Genomic DNA, 26,159 nt, shown 5'->3' on the forward strand with positions numbered 1-26,159 from the left:
GATACCAGAAATTAATCCTGACGAAAAAATAGACTGTTAGACACAGGCTTTGTGGTAAATAAAAAGCTGAAAGATCTAATCGTTGACTTTAAACCAATTTTAGAGGGAATATTCGTACTATGAATAAGGGGAAAATAGCAAAAAATTACATGTATAACCATACATGCACCAACTGGAGAGAAAAACAGAAATAAAGGAAGACTTTTTTAATCAAATAGAAACAGTATTTGAAAATATTCCCAAATACGATGTAGAAATAGTACTAGGTGATGCTAACCCAAAAATATGAAGAGAAGAAATATGCGTATCTACCATAGGAAAATAATATAGTCTCAATGAAGTAACGAACGAAAATGATCACTTCCTAGTAAATTTTGTAAAAGAAAGAAATATGATCATTATGAGCATGTACTTCCAAGACAAAAGAATATACCAAGGAACATGGAGATCGCCAGATGGGAAATAAACCAAATAGACCATGTGCTCGTCGAAAATGACATGGAAAAGTATATAAAGAACATACAGAGGACCAGATGCAGACACAGATCGCTTTATAGTCGGAATACAAATGAATTCTTATACTTAGAAAGTATAAAGCAAATAAATCTATTAGACTACTGTCAGAAGAAGAACAGAATAAATATGAAAGAATAGTCACTAGAGAATTAGACGATATTGCAGAAAATGGAAATATTAAACAAATATGGATGCAAATAGATGTATGACCAAAGCTATGCAAGTCAGTAATAGAAATATAAAAGATTTACGTACACAAAGAATGGTTCGATGAGGAATGTAAAATAGAACTAGATGAACGAAATAAATTGAGACTCAAAATTATGCAAGAAAAAACACCCGAGACAGACAAAAAATATAACGAACGAAGAAAACGAGTCAAAAGAATCATAAGATCGAAGAAAAGATATATTGAGATGCACAGAAGAAAGCTTTAAAAATAGAGAAGTTTGAAACTTATCAAGGGGTAAAATATGAGAAAAAGGGTTCCCAAAGAAAACCTTTACAGTACAAAAGCAAAAATGGAAGGAATTTAATAAAGGACGAGGAAATACTGAACAGATGGAAACAATACTTCGAAGAGCTTCTAAATGAAATATTCACAGCAGAATATGAAGAAGAAGAGGTGAAGGAAAATACTGATCAAGAATGAATATAGGAAAGATCACCTAATGAAAAAGAAATAATAGAGAAACTAAAGAAAAATAAGTGCTCAGGGAATGATGAACGAACAGCTGAAAGGTTGAAATATGGAGGACCAGTACTAATTAAGTATTTGGAAAAGTTGCTGAAAGAAATGTGGGAACAAGAACGCATACCGAAAGAATGGACTGAAGCCACACTGTGTACAATTTACTAAACAGGCGACAAAAGTGTATGCCATAATTACAGGGGAATAGCGCTACTAAATGTTGCATATAAAATACTTGCAGTACATATAAAAGATATCACAAAAAATAGATGACAGGAGATATCAATGTGGATTCAGAAGAAGACACAGCACAATAGATCTTATTTTCCTGTTGCGTGAAATACAAGCGGAAAGCTACGAATATGGGCAAGAATGCTACGAATAAACAAGCTTTTGACAGAGTAAAAGGGAAAGAATTACAATACAATACAAGACATTACGTGAAATGAGAATTAGTGAATAATAAGAATGATAAAAGTGACACTCAGAAAAACGGAGAATAGGTGCGACAAGGGGCCCGCTGTCATTACTGTTGTTCAGTATCCTTCTTGAAATTGTCACCAAAGAAGCCGGAATTAATACGACAGAACAGTACTGATAGGCAGAAGTAAACAATAATTAAAAGAAATAAAAAGGCTAGAAGCTAAAGCGAGAAAGAAAGAGATATACATAAACGAAGAAAAGACCAAACATATGGAATAAGGAGTACAAGAATGTATACAAGTATAATACCTGATAATAATCACAGAAGAAAAATGTATAATTTCGAAGAAGTAGAAAGATTCCAATAACAAGTTTTTAGGACTAACTGTCGATAACAAACTCACATTGCGTGGTCATATCGATGAAATAAAAGGCAACTGTTTAAGCAGAATGAATTTGTTAAAGACATTGTCCCACCATCAATGGGGTGCCGATGAAAGTGTACTACTCAAAATATATCGAGACATAATCCGCATACAATAATTTATTACAATCGTTAAAGTCTGTTCACAACAATGCTCTCCGAATTTGCTTAGAAGCATTTTGATCCAGTCCCGCTGAAAGTCTTTATTGTAAATCTCATAAACCTTTACCTTCGGAGGCAGCAACTACTCCTATCTTATGCTAGCAGAATTTCATCGAATCTAAGACCTGGACTCGTAAACTCGCCCAAATGTATACTTTAAATCCCACAAATCCTACAACCCTTGTGCCAAGACACAAAATTATCTCAAATATTTACATCTATAAAATCAGAATCCTCGCCATGGTCTAGGACACCTTCTTTTATAAACACTTCCCTCGGTAAATAATTAATTCCATATGATAAGTTGCTTGATACCGATTCATCCCGAAACGCAGATAAAGTTGACTGTTCTGTCACTACAGTTGATACAGTATTAGGACAATACCGAATATCTAACCAATGTAGCGTATTTTCAGGAGAACTCTTCAGTATTTCAAAAACTCCCCCCTTTTAACGTCGCCTTTTAACAATCATCAAAGTGTGGCTGTGTGCACCAATTCCTTATCCGCAATTCATTCGTTAGAAAATATTTTCAATCAATATCGCCTAGTGCAAAAAATACTAGAATCGATCATCTCCACACTTCCCGAGGGACTTTAATAACAATAATATAGGTGCCTTCTCATATCATCATCCAAGGAAATGAGATGGTTGAAAGCGCTGCAAAAGATCCATCTACATCCAACTTACCCGCCTACAACATACAGCTCCAAGAAGATATAAAATCAAAATTCAAAATGAGTATCTAAGGCAAATGGCAGGAAATTTGCATTACCAAAGACACAAAGCTCAGAGAAATACAACCTAATGTTAACAGATATTTATGCCTAGCATCCCTGAACAGAAAAGAGAAGATAGCAGTACGAAGATTGAGGATAGGACACACACGGGAATCGTATGTCCTCTACAGACCAACAGTTGTGCTCGCACTGCAACGATATTCCTATCACCGTCAAGCACATTCTCACAGAATGTCAACACTACCAGGCCACTCGCATTACCAATAATATAACCAACGGTTTAAAAGAACTTCTGAACTTTTCAATCCGACTCAAGAGCCTGTATCATAACTCTTTAGGTACTATTGTAAACCTTTGCTCCCGTGTCAATGACCAAAGATGTCGAGACACGTTAATTCGAAATAAAAAAAAAATCGTTGGCTGGTAATCGTATCTTTGCTGAAAACAACTGGTAATGAAGTAAAAACATATCTAGAAGGGCTAAGAAGACCTATAGTATTATATGCCAGTGACACATGGACGATGAACAAATCCGAACAAGTCATACTCGAAAGTGTCGGAAAGAAAAGTCCTCAGGAGAATATTTGGAGGAAAGCTATGGAATGGAATGTAAAAAGACCAAATCTGGAACTAGAGAGAATGTAGGGAGAACCGAATATCGTACGGATCATAAAATCTCAAAGACTGAGGTGGTTGGGACATATCCAAAGGATGCCAAACACAAGACAGCCCAAAAGAATACTAACGGGAGGAATAAGTGGAAAGAATGAGAAAGGTAGGCCGAAAACCAGGTGGAAGAATTTTGAAAAAGACATTTTTCAAAATCCTTAAGACAGAAAAACTTAAAATCCCAAATTGGAAAAATAATGCAGCAAACAGAAAAGAATGAAAAATAATAATAAACCAAGCTATGGGCCTTCCAGGCCTGAAGAGCTGAATTAGAATAGAATAGATAAAATCGAATAGAATAAAAAATAGAAGCGAATAAAATAAAATAGAATAGAATAAAATAAAAAAGAATAAAGTAAAATAAATCTCCCTCCTCGGTCACTCCCAGATCAAGCTCTTTCTTTTTTTTTTAAATTCAATATAATGAAATATCATAATCAAAATACAGTAATTAAATATAAATACAAGATAATAATAAAACTGTAAATGACGAATAAATTCTATATTATATTTAAAAAATGTTTACTATAATTATTATTCAACAAAATTTTTAAAGAAAAAAAATTAGATATTTTTAATTTTAAAGAACTTAAATGTGTGGTGTTGTTATAAAAAAATATGTATTAACAATTCAGTAATAATCAGACATAAAATTTCATTGGCCCACATAGTAATAACACGCTATAAGAAGCATTCATTTATGTCGGCACTACCCTAGTGCCAGACGCCGTTGTTTTATTTTGAGGATGGTTATTTTCAGAACTTGGTCCTCCCGATTTAGTTTCTTGAAATATTCCCCAACGATTTATTGATGGCTTTTGAAGTTGTTGTTAACTGTCGTAACTTCTTGTCTTCATTTAACTGATTCCGTTGCTTAGTATAGTTTTATTTTAGTTTGTCAGGTAGCAAAGCGAGTTAGGCGGCCCAATCGCAATTACTTCACTGTGAAATGATTTACTAGTCGGTGGTTCAGGTCCCGACCCTGGCCTAAAAACCCAAAAGGCTAAGGTACTAATTTAAAATTCTAAATGAATCTGCTAATTAGACTAGAATACGCTGGTGTAGGCTCGACCTATGTAGTACGGCAAGAGAATACGGCTTGCGGCTCGCTGTTATTTCTCCATAGATCCCTACTGGAAGGGCGAGTACGCTTAAAAACCGGAATATAAATAGATTGATATCTATGGATAATTAGTTGTAAAATATTCTTCACTGCTTAGTATTTCATACAATCGAAGTGTTTCTTGAAGTTAACTAACGCTAAAAATTGTAGATAATATTCCCTAGCTTTTTCTGTTAGTATTTTCAACGTTATCAAGTGATCAGAATCGCTAAATGTTTTTTAAACACCTTTTTCCTTTAATTGATTCCAGTAAATGTGTGGTATGGTATGCTCCAAAACAAAGAACATTGAAATCATAAAGATTGTGAAATATCGCGTCAAGTGACGTCTGTTATGATACCTCTGCACATTCTTTATTCGAATAAACTGTTGAAAAGATTCAAAATGGTGCTTACAACTCAAGAAAAAATCTTTATTGGTGAATATCATTTTATTCATATGGGAATGCACGGTCAAATTGACCTAGTTTGCGAGTGTTGGCAATCAATGTCGGGAAGAATTTCAAGAAACCACCGTAAATATTTAAGAAAATTGTTGCTTTTCCTTATAAAATACAGAAACAGCCGCTTCTTTCAAATATGTGGTTTAGCCGAATGCCCCATATATCGGAATGGATCTATCGATCGACAGACAAGCCATTTTTTTAAACATAAAAACTTACATACTAACCATTAAACCAGAGCGTAGTGTTAATTTTTGGTTTATTGGGTCTTTAATTCGTGAAAGACCAGTGTAGGAGACTGACTAAATCAGGTACTATAAGAAAGAACAAGTTTTGGCACCATTTTTGGTTGATATCAAATAGATCTGCTGTGTCCGAAACATAATTAAATATCTGTTCCTACGTGTCACACCAAGAGATCATTCTTATAGCTAATTCAAGAACAGTTTTGAGTTTGCGGTATTTCCCGTAACACGTACTTACCTTACCGTTATCAGTCACCTGAACAAAAAGCCTTAAATTTAGATATGCTTACGGAAAACCTTCTTAAACTTGTCCAAAAGAATGCGATAGAATATTTTTATTAACATGCTTGACGTTGTTTTGAGTGTTACCTGAAGCCGTAGTTATTGCAGAAAAACTTAAAATTCACATTATTTGAATTTTGGTTATTTAATTTTTTATGTTTAATAAACCGTTAGTTGCCAGTGTCATACGTTTCGGCGTACCACTGTACTAAATGAATCAACAATAAGCTGTGGACATTGTCTTCGAATCATATAACAGAGGGTGGTTAAAAACAACTAATTGAATACTTAAACAGTGACAAATCAAGCTTCTTCAATCTTCATCTTCAATGTTTAGTAGTTTAAATGAACATATCGAATTATAAGGTGCATTTGAGCTAAAGTAAAATACTAAATTAAGAAAGTGAGACCAACAAGTGGTTGCGACTACTACCGAACAGAAAATACTTCCATTAATTTAAACAAAGAGTCTTCAGTTGATATATTTTACACTTTGAACACATGGCTTCCAGGAATGGATTTTTACGAGAGATAATATTGAACAAATAATAGTAGTACCACATAGATTAAGCATGTAAAAACAGATGTTAATATGCTACGAATAGATAAGTTGAGAGCAGCTGAAAAATAAAATAGCAGGAATTATGCTCAAATACAATGAAAATTATGGAATCATAATATGTATATATATTCAGGGATTCTACAGTATTCACTGCCTTCCCTCGCTCAACCGTTTCCATCTCTCTCTGTTGTCCCATTCTCCATCGTTTAGGCCTCTCTTACTCATGGCGTCGTCTACTTCGTTCTTCCAGGATTTTCGGGGTCATCCTCTTTTCCTCCTTCCTATGGGGCTCCATTCGGTTATTGTCTTTATCCATCTGCTGTCGCTAGTTCTTCTTACATGCTCATACCACTGTAGCCTTTTTTGTTCTATATATGTTAGTATGTCTGTTTCTATTGATGTTCTTTACTTTATTTCGTCATTACTTCTCCTATCCATTCTTGTTACTCTGCAGCATCTTCGCAGGCATTCCATCTCTGTTGCTACTATCTTACTGCTGTTTTTCTTGTTTATGATCCAATTTTCAGCTCCATAGGTCCTATGTCATAATACTTCGCACTAATGTTTTATAAATCTGTGTTTTTGTCTTTATATTTAGGTGTCTATCCCACCATACTGAGTTAAGTTGTCGGATTGCTGTTCTTGTTTGTCCTAATTCTTGTTTAATTTCTTCCTCTGTTGTTGCCTTTTTCGTGATTATAAACCCCAAGTATTTGAATTTATCCTTTCCTTTGATTGTTACGTTGTCATCAATCTGTAGATCTTCTATGTCTTCTTCACTTGTAGATAGGTACTCTGTTTTCGCGAGGTTAATATCTAGGCCAGCCTTGGTATATTCTTCTTGTAGTTTCTTCATTATGTAGCTGAGGTCGTCTTGGTCTTGTGCAATCACTACTTGATCGTCTGCAAAGCTTAACGTATATAGGTATTCGTTCCGTACCGGTACTCCCATGCCTTCGCATTTTCTTTTCCATGTAGTCAAGGCTTTCTCTAAGTATATTCACATAATCATACAAATCACAGAACCATAATTACAAGGGAATACAACTGCACACGAATAGTTGTTTGGTCTCAATGAATAATAATAATAATAATTTAACTTAGCGCATAATATACTCCCAAAAAATCATTTTATAAGTTTTTTGGAGTTTCTTATTCTAAATGAACTCAATCGCTTATTTATGAAGTTAGGATATGCATTATTCCAATAAATATACTAATTAATATCCTACAAAATTGGTATTAAAAGTACTTAGAACTTACAAAATTAGGTGACTACTTTATGTGTTATTAAATTTTGTCTAGAATAATGTTTGTTACTCGTTATTATTCAAATAACTGTAGTTGTAATGTGGCCATTCTGATAGAACCAATTTAAAGAATTCGTTTCGCAAGAGGGGGGTGACCGTTCCCTAAGGACGTTTTGTAATTTTTTATGTCATTTTCAGGGTGTTTTAATGCTCCAAGACCAATACCGTGCTATTATGCAATATAGCATACCAAAGGATTCGAATTCCGCTGAAAAAACACCATCCTATAAGGCTTCAGCTGATTGGTTTTGTATAAAGGTACGCTAATTTTTATCTGAACTTACAGAATTATAACTTTTTCCCTAGTATCATTGTTATAGAATAGTTATTGTTGCAATTTTCAATTTAATTTAATAAATTGCCTTGATTATTGCTTCTAAATTATAAAATTTTATTTGATAGCGCGCTTATATTAATAAATTAAAATGAAGATATTTTGGTGATCCGTTTACGGTCATTAAATTATCGCGAAAACAATAAATAATTTATTTATCTACATATAATAATAGATATCGTCGTTCTAAGATGTCGTCTAATTCGTTCAATTTTAAATTTAATTAGAACAAAGCTAAATTTAAATATTTTTTAACATTGCTTGTTTTTAAAAAAAAATTGTTAACTACATTATGTGCAATTTCATTGTAATTTTTTTTACTACAATTAAATGGATATTTAATAGGTAATTCTGTTCAGGTATCTGAACAGAAAAACTGTAATCAACATTTTTACACCTTAAAAAAAATATAATAATAATATTTACATTTTATAAGTGGAACAAATTCTCATAGAATGTATGATAGTCTTCTTTTAAAGACTTCTTTTTCTTCAGAATTCGTAAAGGTGCTTCGTAAAGTTGGGGAAGGGCGTCATACAATGGAACAGTATTATTTTTATTCAGATTACATGGCAAATGTTTCCAGTCTTCTGAGTGGCGAATTTTAAACATTATGTAACCATCTGGACTAAATCTCAGAGCTCTAATGTCAGTGACCGCTGCATCTCCTGTGATCCTTCCGAGTCTTATAGAATTAAGAACTTGCATGTTCTTAAATTTTTAAAAAAATGTATAGTCTAGGTAGTGGACAGTGTAGGATTTTTGGTTGAGACGTGCTGATTTTTACGTAGTCAGCTGGGACATTTATAATTATTGTTTTTAGGTTCCTTTCGATACTTGAATTCATGGCATCGCATTCCATTTGCGTATGTCCCTTTTCAAGATACTTTTCTCAATTGTTGTATTACTTTCTCGTGATGAGTTTAAAAGGTCACTTGAGAGCAATGCATTCCTGTTCTGATAGATGCAACCATCACTATAAAAAATAATCTTGCTTCGGGTTTTATTTTCCTGTATTACATGGTTTTTGACGAAGCTATACAGGATTGATGTAAAAATGTTGGCTGTCAGTCCCCCTTCTTCATCGTGCCAAATGTAGCAATAACCATCCTTCGTTTTCAAATTGAACACTGTAAAATTGTGGAAAACTAGTTTTGTCTTTTAGTATAGGGAGGAGACAGTGGATTTAGTAAACCAGACTGCAAATCCATCGTGTACACATTGCAATTTTCTGCTTCTTTGTCTTTATGTTTTTCATTTCGAGCTTCCTCTTTTTTTACAACTGGTTCTAAATAAAGCTGATTAGTAGATTTCCTACAATAATGGGAGTCCATTTTGGGTAAGGTATTTAAAAATAATATTAAGCCGTCTCTTTGTTTGTTTCTTTTCAACTGCCTGGGATTATTCTGTTTTTTTCCTGCAATATCTTCGGTACTATAAATGTTTTTCAAGAAGCAAATAGCCAACTGTTCTTTTTGGTATGCTAAGTATGAATACGCTCGTCTTGATTGGTCTTCTTGCTTTCGGTTTCTAGTTCTTTTAGTTGGGCATTTATTAACCAATGTAGTAACGTAAATTTACTCCTCGGACCACGATAGCTTCCAGAAGTGATCAAAAAGTTGATTCTGTCAACTACTTCTTGCACTTTAGGCCAGTTTATTTGTCACATTTACACCGATCCCACACACTCTTAATTTTTTAACTATCTTATAGCTCCAACTTCCTTCATTTTTCCGTTTTCCTAGATACTATTGTCTGATTGAGTTTTAAGTTTTCCATAGTTCTTTTTCCATTCATTTTGATTTACTTGACGTCTCGTTCTTCTGCGTCTGCTTTCAATTATTACTTCATTACCTTAAATTTCACCTTCATCAGCTCTAGAATCAAGGACGTTACTTTCTTCTCTCCCTCAGAGTCGAAAGAATTTGGTTCTTCTCCATGTAGAATATCATAGGTCGGGTCAGTTGGGTCGTCATCATCATTAGGTATTTGTCCCTCAAAATTGACAAAACCCTCAAAATTTAATAAGTACCTCTGGAAAAGTAATAAATTCGTTGTATCGGCTTTTTGAAATACAAGATTCATCTCCAGAGTTAGGAAGTTGCTTAGGTAAATCCATTGTTGAGTCCTGCAAATTTTCTCAACTGTTTTGTAAGTTTTTGACGGCTTCGTCAGCCATTTTAAGCCATCATTATCATTAACTGTAGCTTCGTACTCAGTGCAAATGCCAGCAAGAGATAAAATTTTTGATGCTTTGGACTGTGGATCCATTCTGCAAAAAAATCTAAAATTTATATCCAAAAGGCAAATAATTTGCGAGAATCAGGAAATATTATTGTACAGGTGCTTTGAAATGTTAAAAAGGTATATTTCAAAACCAATAATGTGTTTTCCAGTCCAAAATATTCAGAGTTCAATGCAAAGTTTAATTTCAAGTGGTAAAAATAATGAAATAGTGGTAAACAAGCACTCACAAATTTATACGTAAAAGAAATACAATACTACATAAAAAGCAAAACGCCATGTAAAAGTTACATTAGAAATTTGCCTACGTGCATTTGTCTCTATATCATTTGAGGTAGAAATTTGCCCAACTTCACGCCGATATTAAAACTTCGTAAAACTACAAAAATTCATCAAAACTTTAGGCCAATTACATACAATATTAAAGTTTTGGTAAAATGCTGATTTCAATATTTCAAAAATGTTTTTTACATACCTTTTCAATTTAAAAAGCACTAAAATAGGAACCACGTTTTGTTTACAAACTGCGATTACAATTTAACTACAAATGTGGGACTTAGGCAAAATGCGTATTTATTTTTAACGACATTGGGCTTCGGCAAATTTCTTTTAATAGATTTATGGCGCGTAAGCAGGGGTCGCCATGTTGCCGGCAATCGTTTCGCGTCATCGCGCGTGTTCAAGCTGTTAGGCCGTTTTTCGATTTCGATAGCTTCACGAATGATTCTCGATTTTAAGGAGCGGATGGGGGCGATGGTTTTTGCTTTTTCGAAATCTATTTTGTGGCCGGTTTAAATATGATGTTGGGCTAGGGCTGAAGTAGTATCGGAATATTTGACAGATATAGAATGTTCGTAAATACGGTTATGGATTCGTCGGTTTGTCTGTCCGATGTATGTACGTGGGCAACTGGAACAGGGTATCTCGTAGACACCATGGTCTTCATTAGGGGTTTGGTCTTTTACGGATCTGACGAGATTGGATAACTTACTGGAGTGAGTAGTGAAGATGGTTTTGATATTTAGAGGAAGAAGAGTTCTACTGATTTTATCAGTGACACCTTTAATAAAAGGTAGAAAGATTTTGGGTTGATCCGGCGGCAAGGTTTCTTTTTTGGATGGAATGGGGTTTAGATGTTTTTGAATGCTCTTATTGATTTGGGTTTTGTGGTAGCCGTTTTGGTAAATAATAATATTAATACATATTATATAATATAATATGTATTAATATTATTATTTATGTGATATGTTTTGTATTATTTAAAATTAAACGTTTATAATTATTTTAGGCTTTTGTATTTTAAAATAATCACTGCTTTACCGAGAACTGTCAATTTTGAAATCCGTTAGTGTCATGTCTAATTGGCAAATCCTTTACGTGTTTGGTTCATACGCTGGTGGTTGTGAGTTCGAATCCCAATTATGAATTTCCTTTTTTATTTTTGAAATATTTAAAAACCTCACGTTAATCTTATTAAATATATGTAATATACGCAAAAAACATAAGTTTTAAAATAAAATGAAAATTTACCACATAATCCGAGTTATTGGTTTTTTATTTTTATCTTCGTAAAGTAAGTTATGTATAATGGCAGTTTTAAATACTTATGAATATTACATTTTAATTTATATTGTATTATTATATTGAATTATGTTGCGGTGTATTTATTGTATTGTAATTTTTATATTAATAACAAAATAAACAATTAATTACTATTTAAATGGGAATAAGCCACAATTAAAGGTTAAAATACGTTTATTGACGTTTCAATTTCCACTTCGGAAATCGTTCTCTTTCTCCGTTGCATTTAAATGTCTATTTGATACATTGACAACTGTCGCTAAAATGTCATTATTTCTATTTAGGTTATCTAAAGTGTGTATACTGTTTTGTTCTAATAGAATATTAAATTTATTTAAATGTATATCTCTTTGTTTAATATATGAATTTTCATATACTATATGTAAACTAAAAATAATTTGATCAAAATCAGAATTTGATATCATATCGAAAAGTAAATCTTCAATACTTACAATATCTTGTTCAACAAAAAATAAATTACAGAGAACGATTTCCGAAGTGGAAATTGAAACGTCAATAAACGTATTTTAACCTTTAATTGTGGCTTATTCCCATTTAAATAGTAAATAATTTAAAATGCCACAAGAAAATAGCTTCAGAACAATATTAAATAAACAATGAATTTGACTGCAGAGTATGTGTATATTTTTTTTTGCATTCAACTCCTTTTATACATATATAAAAATAAAAATATATATTTTCATTAAAATATTAATACAATCCTTCATTTACTATATTCCTATTACAGGTCAAATGTTTATATACAGCAAACGATGCACCATATACCTTTTTTCTAACTAATTCTTTTTCTCTTTCTGCTCTCTCTATAGCATTACATATGTAATGAATGTGCAGATTGACTCCTATATAAATTTTTAACGGCGAACGCCTGTATAGAAGTATAACTTCTACCGGCATTCCCACTGGACTGCCACACCCGTTTTTTTTTGTTACTTCTTGCACACCTTAAGGTCAAAGAAGGCTCTGGTGGCCATCATCATCGAAGACCCTGATGGTATGATTACTAAAGTGGTCTAGAACCCGCATGTTCTACTACCGTAGATAAAAGCCAGCGACTTATTTATGGGGAATTTAAAGATTTATCCGGCTACACAAGTCACATTTACACAATATACAGGTCTCAATTAGTATGATCATAATTAGCTCTCATGTCCTAATCTTTTGAATCTTAACTTATTGCTCCTGTATTATTCCTTCCTGTACACGGACGTAGTTGTCGCAGTCTTTGGTTCATTAATGTACCAGCTTGCATAGATTTCTTTCCATTCAATTGCATAAAATACATTTTTTTTTTGTACTTCATGGTACTTTGATACTGGATTTGGTACCAGGGTTTTCGACGACCTGTCGCACATGATTACCCAGCATTCCAACCTCAGTCATTTATTTTGTATTTAGGATATTCAGCTTTAAGAACTTTCCACCCTGTTTTTTGCTCAAGAAAATCCTTTGTGATGTTTAAAGAGTCTTCATCTACCTTCCTACCAGTGAGTCCACTTCCTTCATATCGAGAAGCACGAGCTTAATAGACAACAGTTTTGTAACTTCTACCACAATTTTTTGGAAAAGAACTTACAGCTCTTTTTGTAATTTTTTCGTCGGGAGTATCTCTGGAAGATGAAGTACACTTACACCCTCTGACTCATCAGTTCTCCTTGTAGAAGCGGTTGGAAGCAAGTTTACATGATATGATGAGCTTGTTGGAAACCCTTTTCCCTCATATTTTTGAGTTTTGCGAGCATGTCTGAGATAACTTAAGTCGGTGTTCCTGTATGCAAATCTTCAAATTTTGGCTTCTGTCCCAATATTCTTAGTCTGCTGGATATTGTTTTTGAAACTAATTTTGTTAGTATTTAGGGTTTTACTTAGAATCCCCCATTTTTTATTTCTGTTGATTTTTGTTTATTTTGCTCAATATAAATGAATCACTAAAGTTATGAAAAATGGTATTAAGGAATTATAGTGCGCCTGTGGGTATTTTAAACACTTAGCTACTGTGTTCCGTAGCTAATGTGAATTCCTTAACATTAATCCAAACATAGAACGCTCCAGATCGGGAAGACAGTTGATTAAATCTCCCTGTAAAAGTCTATTATTTGTTGGTATTCTTTTTAAATTTATTTAATGTAGGCAAGTAATATATCTGTTCTGTTTCAGTGTGGAGCTCAGAATTTCAAAAGAAGGGACAACTGTTTTAAATGCCACGCATCCAAAACAGAGAGTGAGGAAGGAGGTAGCGGTAGCGACGAAGTGTGCATGTATGCGACCAAAAGTAAGCAAAAAATTTTCAGTAATTCTGTTTATTTTAATCTTAACATTGTTACTTTACTGCAAAAAAGATGCGAAGCGCACGGAACTTTGTCCAAACAGATCACCTGTTCAGTTTTAAAGAGTTTTAAGTGCGCGTGACATCACCGCAGCCGGTGTGTAAATGGCGCGACAACCAGAACTCAATAGAACTCAAGCAACACTGACAGGAGAAAGACGTTCTGTTAATTAGTGTTAGTTTACAGTAAAAAATAATCTCCAATTGTTATATGTTTTACATTATAAATGAAATTAAGTTTGTTGTATGCATTAATAAACCATCTCTTATTGTTTGTGGTGCAATTTGAGTCGTACTCAAATAAGAATACCATCCAATATCCATTTTGATAAAACAATTGTATCAATTAGTTGTACGCAGATATATTAAACCAATAGATAAACAACTCCTGTCTAAAAGGTACGGATTATTGTACTTACTTATATTCTATTGAACAAGAAATTAACAAAGTAGAAAAAAATAATATATTTAATTTTTTGTAAAAGAAACAAACGAAGACAAAAAAAATAAAAAAACAAATTAATAAATAATCAAATAAACCTTCTACACTCAATGTAAATGGCGGCAAAGACTTCAAACAATTTGACTGAATTCGCAATGATAAGGAGGTAGTCTCAACACTTCATGACCATGCTCTCTTAGTAACTCATCAATAACATACACATTTTCTTTTTTATTCATTTTTGCAACTTGTAATAATTCAGGTTTTGTAAATTTTTGGGTCAAATTGGACGTTATTTGTTGTCAGCCAGGTAACAATTTCATCTTTCGTTGAAGCAGTGGTAGGTTACTTTTCTAAAAGAACACTATGATCTGGAGCATTATCCATTGCAATCAACGATGGTTCTTCTAAATTGGGAATTAATTGTGTCCTTATCCACTTAGTAAAAATGTCGTTGTTCATTTATCCATGGTAATCAATATGTTTAGACTTAGAACAAAACAATAAACTTGCTTCAGAAACAAATCCTTTAGAAGAACCAGCGTGAACAATTATGAAACGTTTACCATCAAAACCTTCTGGTTTACATACACTTTTGCTACTAGTGTCTTGCCAGGAAGTTGTTTTATTTCCTTTTGAATAGATCCATGTTTCATCCAAAAAAACAAGTTCTCTTGGATGCACACTTTCCAGGTTTTCAAAGTACTTTCGAAAGAATTTTGCTCTTAAAGCAGCAATATTGGTTCGTTCGAATAATGATCTTCGATTGTCATCCTTTTTATATTTAAATCCTATATCCCTCAGTACAATGCCCAAGGATGTTTTTCCCATAGTAACAACTTCTTTTTCCTCTAATTCACATTTCAAACTTTGTAGACTAACATGCTCTTCTAAAAAAAAAATAAAAACTAGTAATAATAGTGAAACTTTATTTTAGAAGTGTTAATTTTGCTGTGAAACATCTATTGGCTGGGGTATAAACCAGATCGTTTTTATTTTGTGCAATATCAACTTATACTTACTTTGTAGGTACATATTGTACACAGTGTTTCGTATTGCCATTTTAGTTCCTTCAGGCAGATCAGTTGTCTTGCTTTTACGACGACGTCTACTTTTGCCTGGACTTGAAAGGGCAGGATTGCTTTCTTTTCGTTTTTTAATTGTACATACTGTACGCCGTGATATTTTCAAGGCAGCAGCTACCCTCTTAAATTAAAAACAATTTCATGATAGGTAAATTATTAAACAACATACAATTCATTACAATATCCCTTGAACACAAGCCAAAGGTGCCAATAAGGGTCCTCCGTTCCTTTTTTCGAACTCAAAATATTCATACAAATTCAGCACGAGTTGCTGGGATTGAGAATTTAATGTATTTTCAGGCATATTGTAAAAATAAAAACCTTGAAAATAATATTCTGTTTGATATTTGTTTAATATTTATGACAACAAATAATGTTTTATATCGATCCGTTAGACAGAGTTTTAGCCAGATTCAAAAATGATATGTCAAATTAAAGGTAAGAAAATTTAGCTGCAAAATTTATACTTAATTATCAAGGAACAACACCAAGTGAACAGTTAGTCGTTATAACAACTCTTTTTGAGAAAATTTGTGAACTTAAGGCACGAAAATGTAATGGAAAATTAAACAATATGAATATAATTTTTGTAAACACCACAACGCTGTGAAGTTGACAATAAGCAGGTTCAATGATGAGAATTGATCACAGACTGTTGTTATATTACTGTCTTTGTCTGGTGTATTATTAAATGTTGTACAAGCGGCTTAATTTCAACAATTTATATTCTGTGAGTAGAAATGAGACAAAATTTAAAAATAGTTGGTGAATAATTTCATACATGTGCAAAGATACAGCGAACGAACTTTATCCATCTATGGGGATTTAAAAAAAACACTGAATAAATGACAACCAATTTGACAGATGCAGTTTCAACAATATGGCCGCTACCAACCGTCAAAGTTCGGAAGTATCTATTGGAAGATCCTATATTTTAAAAAGTATTTGTTTGACTATCATAATATTTGCATATTTGTTGATTTTTGTATTTAACTGAAATCTTTTTATAGCCATAATGTTGAGGAATTTGGACGCATTGACAACAGAAGAGTCTGTCATGGCTGAACTGAAGCAAATCATACCAGAGTTGGTGGAAACCATTTCGGTCGTATGTATTGGACGGGATCCTCTAACGTCAACTTCTAGGGGCCTCTGTTATCTAGAAACAAGAAGCACCGTAGATTCCTTAGCTATATTCGCAGGACTTAGTAATCACAAAACACCACTTACTATTGATGGAAAGTCTGGTAAGTTTCTGGATTTAAAAATTGGTACCTTTTTGTTGACAGTGTAATGAACATATATTAATGTTTTACAGTGATAGTATCCTACTGTAAATATGTTAAGGGAGACAGCAAGAGACCATATTCTCAAGCCGATCAAGATGTCTTCCCTAACGCAGCAGTTCCTAGTACTTATTCTATGGACGATGTAGATAGTTTAGCAGAATACGCCGCTAGACGATATGCAAAATCGCCACAGGAATATATGCACTACATCGAATACTATCGAGTGTATTTCGCCAAACAAATTACTGATGGAAATTCCATTACCCTTCAGGAAAATCAAATGGATGCTGTAAATGCTGCAGCTGCCGTTGCTCAATCAGCCATACAGCAATTGAATGCCACCAAAACTGGTACTAGCAACTATTTCGATTCAGAGCAGTGCCCTACAGGAGTTGATGGCAAGAAATACCGTAAGTACATTTTTCTAAGACAAACCAAAAACCAAACAAAATTTTGTTTTTGTTTAATATCTTTTGTTGATTTTCCTGTGATAATCAGTTAATCAATGACAATTTAAATAATATTAAACCTCGAACTATAAAATATAGTTAGTTATATGGTTGTTAACAAAAATTAGGTGGAGAAGATTTTGGGCAACGGTTTCAGTGTAACACAATAAAATAAATTTTATGTATTTATTTTTTTGAAGAAATTGTAATTACAAAATTTCACCATATATAATTTGTTTAGCTATTTTCAATTTACAAAGTTAACTTTTTACAGCTGTCCCTGATACTGCCCGGTATATATATGATAAAAACACTGGTTATCAATACTGCCAGACTACTGGTCTCTATTATGACCCTAGCTCGAAATATTACTGGAATGCGAACATTCAAAAGTGGCTGTACTGGGATCATGACAAGCAAACTTATAGTTTGGCTCAGTCTGACGATGGTTCCAACAAACAATCTATAATAGAGAATGCTACTCAAGAACCTGAAACAAAAAAACAAAAAGTTGAAAAACAAGATAAAGTGAAAGTTGCGAAAAAGATTGCAAAAGATATGGAGAGGTGGGCTAAAACGCTTAACCAGAAAAAGGAGAGCTGCAGCGTCAAAACAACTACTGAATTTATTGGATATGCTAATAATGCTTCGGCAGACATAGGATTTTCTGTCTTGGAAAAGAAAGCCTTAGCAGGACCTACTACATCCGCTGCCGCTAGTTCTACTCCACTTGCACCTTACATTAAGGAAGTTGATGATCGTTCACCTACTCTTCCAGGACCTCTTGTGGCAGCTTATGGAGGTGAAAGTGATTCTTCGGGTAAGTCTACACATTTTAATACTCACTAACTAACTTATTTCATGTATAAACCTATAAACATTAATCGAAATGATTTTTATTTACAGGTGAAGAAGATGATGACTTCCTAGACTACACAAATTTGATTTGCAACCTTTGCAAACGAAGGTTAAACTCAGCAGAAGCTTTAACCAAACATTCTAAGATGTCATCTTTACATCTACAGAATCTCGAATTGCGCAACAAGAAATCTACTAAATTCGGTGAAACCGTGGCTGATAAAGCTGCTTACCGTGATCGTGCTAAAGAACGAAGAATGAAATTTGGAGACCCAGATGCTCCAAAACCTAGCAAGCTCAAAGAAAAGTACTTAAAAGCACGGGAGGCGGAGATTTCAATGCCGTCTTCTTCTGTTTTGGAGCCGATTGGGGCTGAGAACGTCGGAAATAGGCTGTTACAAAAAATGGGATGGACCGAAGGTCAAGGTCTAGGAAAACAAAATCAAGGAAGGACAAGCATCATTCAGGTAATTATGTCACGCATTTATGTTGTACTACGGTCACTACGACACACACTACTGCTGCTTGGAACGTGATCAGTCATATTATGACGGGGCGTTTAGGTGGGGGTTGGCGCGAAGATTCTTAACGGCGGAAATTGGATTAGTTGACGGAGCGTACGATGGTTTCTTTAGAAGAGGTCTCCGTGTCGGCAGCCGGTTGCCGTCATCTCTTTTATTGAGACAATTTTGATGTTTTTCGATGTATGACTTCTCGGATCATTCTTAGTTTATAGAAATGGATGGGGACTGCAGCTGTGGAATTTTAAAATCAATTTTGTGTCCTGCATAGAGATGATGTTGACCTAGAGCTAAAATCGAATCGGAATCGCTCTCTTCAGTCCTGACCCTTCGGAAGAAGTGTAATGGTCAATATTTTGTTGACATCTATCATATATTCTATGACATACATTATTGTTCCTACATCTTCGTTTTACTTCTTTGTTGAGGGTTCTTAAACCGACTTTTGCTCTTTCACTATGTACACAACTTTGATAAAGATTTCTTCTATTCTCAATAATTATTTTAAGCGTTTCATCTGTTATTCTGTGTTTTTGTTGCATTGGTATTGTTACACAATGTTTAATAGTCTCCCATATTTCTTGTGAAATGGATCCTTACGAATAGAGGGCATACTTTTTTGCACTACTTGGAGAAGGTCGTCTATCCTCTTTCTCTCTCAGTTTGTTTGAATTGTCGAGCTACGAGGAATCAGACTATAAGAACCGAAATGGAATGTTAATAAATCCTGTTTTGATTCTACGATTGGTTTGCTATGTAAGATCGTGGACAGTCCGTAAAACGAATTTTGTAAACCCCTTGTTCATTTGGAATGTTATCTTACTGATCTGATCTGATACTAAGATGAAAGTTTTTGTTGAGTGGTAAATATTGTTTTTATTCACCTTGAGTTGAGAATATTGTCGATTTTGTCAGTGTCCCTTACGCAGAAAGCTCTCTCCAGTGACCCCTTAAGGCAGAAAAGCTATCTTATAGGATCTACTTGGATCATCGCAAGGCTTATTGATCTGAAACTAGGGTATTAATGATTGAATTAATTTGTAAAGAGTGAAAATTAGTTTCCATTTCCGTGAACTGGATACCAGGATGCAATATCATTCAGATGAGTTTGAAAAGATACCAAAGCATCCCTGCCGGGGGGCTAAATGACAAATGTATCGTCAACATATCGTAGCCAACATATGGGTTTGAGAATTGATGCACATAGTGCTCAGAGGATCTCCAAGTCTTCCGTAAGATATTGGCAATAACTGGAGAGATTGGGGATCTCATTGGGACACCATTTATTTGTCTGTAGAATTGATTTGGAAGATGAAATAAGTATTGGACATGCAATGTTTAATAAGAGATAATGATCTTACTGGATGTTGTATGTAGTTTCCAGAATATTTAGGGTTTTGTCTCTAGGAATATAAAAACTGAAACGATATAGAAACTCACCTTCAGAATGTCTGAGGGTGAGATAGTATATTGTTTAAGAAGTTCGAGAAAATGAAAAGAATTTTTGACGAAAGATAAAGCATTTTCGGCAAGAGGTAGGGTTTCGGCCAAGTATTTTGCCAGTGGTTGTTGGCAAAAAACTGTAAAGCGAAGTAAAAACTTCTAATAAAAAACATTAAATTTTAAAAATTCAAACTTACAATTGTTCAAAACGTTTTCGGTTCCATTAAACCATCATCAGTGAACTTAAGAGTATGTGTTTCATAACCCCATCACCAAACAATGAATAATACACAATGTTGAAAGTTTTACTTTCAATGATTCCTACTCGAAACTTTACCCGCATCTGGGTTGTTGTGCACAAGACACCAGCCAACTTAAAAAATTTCTTTTAAGTCAACAGGAAGAAAGGTTTTATTGATAATGGCTTTTATTGTGTTTTCTAGATATGTTGTTAGATTATTAGGAATTGGTTTGAAGTACGGAGTATTAGTGAGATTTGAGAGTTTATGAATGTAAGAAGTGTTTAGGATGACTGTGGCGTTTCCTTTACCAGCAGGGAAAATGACTAGATTTAGATTTGACTGAAGTTTTTATTGGTTAATATTTGGAGTAAGGGGCTTTATGATTCTAAGAACTCAAGCGATGTCTTGTCTAGCTATTTCAGCAGTCTCAGAAGGTAAATTGGAGATAGCTTCTTCAGTTTGAAATATTTTTCTCAATTTTGTCTCAATTGGAATGTGGCTTGGGAGTAACAGAGTAATTGAAACCTTTTACTAAAACTCGAGTGTCAGCGTTAGAGTAGAAACTAGAGTATCAAAAGAGTTGAGGACCACTATGGAGTGTGCTCGGCAATTAGAATGCTAATTTGCGTTTCGGTCTCGGATTCTCGAAAATGTTTTGGCTGTCTGTCTATCTACACGGTCCAAACTGTCCCAAAATATAGGAAGTATACATTAAAAAAATGAATAGACGATCAGTTATTTAACATACGGGTGTTTTGTGACATCTAGTTTTCGTCTAGTAGAATAAATAACTTCACGGAGAAGAGAAAACTAGTTTTTCTAAGAATGTGGGAAATAGAAGAATAATGATATTTGAGTTTTAGAAATTTGGGAATGACTTTATGGTCTCGGCCGGATTTAAAAATCGCTAAGAAGATGATTCTTGCGCAGCAGCAAATTGCTATATAACTTAATGAGCTGGTAAAATTCCTTCCCGTGGAATAAAATATTCGGAAAGGTTTCCGCGGTCCTCCTTCTTTTTTAGCATCCACCCCTGGAAAAAGGCCTTCCCATGAGTTCTCCACTCTTCTCTGTTTGATTATATTTAAGTCTAGTTTCCCCCCACTTTTGCTTTGATGTCGTGTAGAAACCGTTTTTGTGGTCTTCCTCTACTACAATGTTTCTCGTCCATCTTTCGTTTCGTCCAACCTCGTCGATTATCATTGCGACGAGATTTCGACATCCTCTTTGATGTCTTCTTCAGGGCTTGCGAAGTCTCGTATATATATATATATATATATATATATATATATATATATATATATATATATATATATATATACGTGGGTGTATGTATAGGTACATGTAAATAAATGTTTAACATTTTGTTTTTGATTGTAGGCGGAACAACACAGTAGCACAGCAGGTTTAGGTAACAAGCTGGCAGGATACACGGCTGTGGCAGGTGAAAGTTACAAAGACTGCGTTAAGAAGATGATGTACGCTCGTTACCAGGAGTTGACAGAAAAGGAACTTAACAACTAACGTTTGGTGTTTATTTTTGATTGTTTTTATTTGATTGTATATATGACTTATTTGTAAGATCTTCATATTATTTTATATATCTTTATATATTACAATTGCCCAGCGCATAGTATTCAATATTTTAGCATAGGAATTGCTAATTATTTTTATATTTTTTGCGTTTTATTATATTATTTATCTTTTGTGTACTTTATTTAATTTTTATATTTTGTGTGTTTTCTTATATTATAGAAATGGCACACATACTGGCAGATTGTAGAATAGCAATGCTTTTATAAAGTTAAGATACTTCCTGTGGATTTGATTTTCATGACACCATTTCATTGGCGATCAAATAGTTGTTTTAGGCTCATACCTTTCAACGTTACTATTCAATTAAAAAAAAAACTTAAATTTACGATTACAGAGATTACATAAATATACCTTTTATAGTATAGTTCGACAAAAAGTCTGATTATTACATAAACCACTGGAAACAACGGTTTTATAAATTTTTGTTAATTAATTCTCGTCAGCTCTTTTGGTATTAAGCATCTATATTCCCTGTTCAAGTATTTCAACATGTGTATAAATATGCAATCTTGCTAAAATTTTAGAAGGGAAGAAGTATTTTTCTAAAGTTGGTGAACATATTAACAAAGTTTGGTTGAGGTTTAAGTTTTAATGTAAAAATTTCAATGATAAACCAGGCAAAGGTTATTACAATATTAACATCTGGTCAGAAGAGAATCAACCAATGACCAACATTGTTTTTTCTAAATTATTTACATTCTTATTTATTATTTACAACTTTAGCCTAAAATCTTACTTAGTATTCTTAGAAATGCTTTTTGTTTAACTGACTTATTTCATTATTATTTACGGGGTTGAAATAAATCTATTGGAGTTAGAGCATGGAAGGGTTGACAGAGACAGGAGGATTGTTTTGAAGAAGGCTTTGACTAATAACGAGCTGCGACGCCACTCATGATGATGAAAGCAGTAAAGTGGTTATCGTCTATATTTGGGTGAACGAGATTATTTAAATTATTTGTAATCAACAAAGGAATAAGCAAAACAAAGTGAATAAATCAAATTATTAATAAATAAATTTAACAATTTGTGTATAATACAATTTAATAATAATTATGTATATATCGTAGTCAATCGGTGTAACACGTCATTCCGTGTCAAGCCTAGTCATTTCACGGACTGTCGTCTACGCTTTAGGCAAACGGTGTTACAGTCCGAATGATTGTTAGATTGTTCAGTCATTTATTAAATAATTTGCAAAGTTATTAGTCCAGTCAATCTGGAGACAAAAACCCGAAACAAAAGAATTTTTTAGTAGTGTTTGTCAGCATTTTTTCAGCAGCTCTTTTCTGTCCCAAATGGCATTCGTTTCTGACTCTGGCAATAGATTCCTGTCATATTCACAGTTAACACACATTACGACTTCTTGCAGTTCGTTGATGTTTGCATATAGATCAGGCAATGGTTCAAAAGCAGCTGCAGAATTTGCGGACTCATCAATTACTTCTATTATTATATATGATTCCTGCAATGAGCTACTTGTGTCTATTGCCTCTTCTGGTCTTTGAATATCGCCTTGCTTTTCCGAATCGAGAAATATTTCTAACTGTTGTTGTTCTTGATCTTCTGGTATAGTATCATTCAAATCGGTAGCATGATAATCAGGTTTTTCTTTACGTTCTCTTTCTAGGAACTTTGACAGTATTTCATTGTCTTCTTCGGAAGGTTGCGGACGATAACCCAATCTTTGGAATAGTACCAAATAAAGTTTTGCATGGACTACGAGCAATAACTCTGAAGAGAACTTTTTTTTTTAAACTGAACAAAATAGCAGACGATGTACTAGTTGATGGATTTATTAGCAAGCATCCACGAACGCATCTTATTTTCCACATCTTGATTACAACGTTTTATGCTCCCCTGCGACTGTGGGTGTCGTGGTCGCCCATGGATAATTTTCAGTTCCGGCCATCGTTTTACTAACTCGGTAATTACACTGTTTACGAACTCGTGGCCATTGTCACTTTGGAGGATAGCAGTTGCACCAAATTCAAGAAAATTTTTTAGTAATTCCGAAGCCACTTCAATACATTGCTTCGATTTCAATTGGCTTTGTTAGGTGATCTTGATAATTTAATAACCATTTGTAGTCTCCATCCTGACATGATAGGTAATCAATCAAATCTATTTGAGCCTGAGAGCAAAATGCTCTTGAAATTATAGGCTTGGTTACAAAATTGGCACGTTTCTTAGCCTTTTTCAGGTGACAAACTTCGCAAGAGTTTAAAATAATTCTATAATTGGTCGTGAAATGTGATATTTAGATTTCAGACCAAATATCATTTTTTTTTTATATTTAAGGTTAGGTTTAAGTTGTTCGTACCTCATTCGTTTCATCATAATTCCATGTCTTTTTGGCCTGTGTTCACTTGATAATATTAGTTTACTTTTTCATAAAATACACCCTTGTAGATATCCATATTTACATAATAATAAACAGTTGCAACGAGATATGTGATAAAATCTTAATTCGATGACTGAATTGACTAAACATACAACCGTCAGACGCTGTAACGTTCAATCATTCGGCCGGTATCACCGTTTGCCGTCTGACAGGGACGGCAGTCCCTGGAATGGCGCAGAATTTCAGTCAAACAAAGTAATAATGAAAGTAATACAGCGTTTGCCGGCAATACGTGTAATGACTAGGCTTTTCACGGAATGACAAGTTACACCTATTGCCTGCGACATATATAACTGAAAAATAAGAAATTTAATTCCTAATCGAAAAGGATCTACATTCACCTAATAATGCCCAGATTAATTTTTTCTCAAAAATTTAACTCTAACAATTCTAAACAAATATATAATCAAAAAACTAAAACGAAAACCAAATGTTTTCAACATAAAATTCCTACGTTGCATTTGGATAATTCCACGTCAACTATGCAAAGTTGGTCAGGTGACCCTTCTCGATTTGTATGAAATTTTACTTGTTTTATACTAGAAAATATGATTTACCAAATTTCAACCTTCTATCTTCAATCTTCTTCTTTCAAAAAATTTTTTACCGTATTTTATCACTTTTTCTTGTTTGGCGAGCTCTAAATGCTCAAAAAAATATCCAAAAATACATTTTCGATGCAAAATTTTCTACTGAACACGACCCGGTGTTAAAATTAGCCCATCTATGAAGGAAAATTTGAAAAACCCTCTCTTTATTGAAAAAATCATATATTTTTTTCTTTCAAAATTTAGTAAAAGTTATTAACAGGTAAAATCACTTTAATGAAAAAATAAGCACAGGTCATGTATCAGAGGATAAAATGGTATTACATTCACTTGAATAGCCAGCTCCCCAATTTTTCTGAAATTTTTCGTCGTGTGGACAATTTTCTGCAATTTATTATTATTTTTTCAACCCAAATGCCATTCTGAAAACAGATTCCCCACAAAATTTTACATAAAATGGTGTAAAAATTTTTCAGCAATTAGATGTCTTGAATAATTGAAAACAATAATTATTGTGTTACAATTTTTACAAGTGTAATTTATTAGTTGTAAATTATTACATCTGCAAAATAATACAAAATAAATTACTAAAACTCTATATTTATTTAATCTTTTCTCTGAAATTTTAATTTGCACGCAAGAAATATGTATCCTGGGAAAAAGCCGAAAATTCTAAAAAAGATAATATTTATCTTAATATAAAGGACCATTCACAATTTCCTATATTTCAATTTATTATTTTCAGAAATTGCTTATCGGTAAAAACAATGAGCTCTTCATAATCCCTACAAGAAATTAATTGTCATTAGAAGTTTGTGTAATGTTTAAGAATATGTTTTAAAGCAATATGCAACCAAATTTTTTTTTTGTTTTCTTTATAAAAATTACAATAAAGTCGTAATTGGTAATAATATGTATTACTACCTCTATATTGAATTCCACTTGAGGAAAAACTTCCCATTCTTCCATTAGCACCAACCGAAGGTGCTCACGATTTATTGGACAAGTATTCTGCTTTTTTACTCTTATTTTGAGTTGGTCCCAAACATGTTCAATCGGGTTCAAATCTGAGCTTGAGCTTTCATTTTTGGCACACCGACGGTTTCCAGGTATTGCATTACCATCCTGGCTGATGTATCGGTGAGCATTCAACGCTCTTCTATTAATCTAACACGAGATCAGTACGG

General features: G+C 33.5%; 1 protein-coding gene across 1 annotated transcript in view; it reads left to right on the forward strand.

Moving 5' to 3' along the window:
- Nucleotides 1–22,130, forward strand: part of LOC140441246 (RNA-binding protein 5-like) — a 35,715-nt gene extending 13,585 nt beyond the window's left edge. Inside the window, exons 6-12 of the mRNA XM_072531842.1 lie at nucleotides 7,728–7,847; nucleotides 13,927–14,041; nucleotides 16,633–16,869; nucleotides 16,941–17,321; nucleotides 17,635–18,180; nucleotides 18,267–18,685; nucleotides 21,805–22,130. Coding sequence (XP_072387943.1) covers nucleotides 7,728–7,847; nucleotides 13,927–14,041; nucleotides 16,633–16,869; nucleotides 16,941–17,321; nucleotides 17,635–18,180; nucleotides 18,267–18,685; nucleotides 21,805–21,948 — 1,962 coding nt within the window. The 3' untranslated portion in view covers nucleotides 21,949–22,130. The remainder of the gene's footprint in view (nucleotides 1–7,727; nucleotides 7,848–13,926; nucleotides 14,042–16,632; nucleotides 16,870–16,940; nucleotides 17,322–17,634; nucleotides 18,181–18,266; nucleotides 18,686–21,804) is intronic.
- Nucleotides 22,131–26,159: the final 4,029 nt, after the last annotated feature.

Source organism: Diabrotica undecimpunctata, chromosome 5 (assembly GCF_040954645.1).
Source record: "Diabrotica undecimpunctata isolate CICGRU chromosome 5, icDiaUnde3, whole genome shotgun sequence".
Lineage (NCBI taxonomy): Eukaryota > Metazoa > Arthropoda > Insecta > Coleoptera > Chrysomelidae > Diabrotica > Diabrotica undecimpunctata.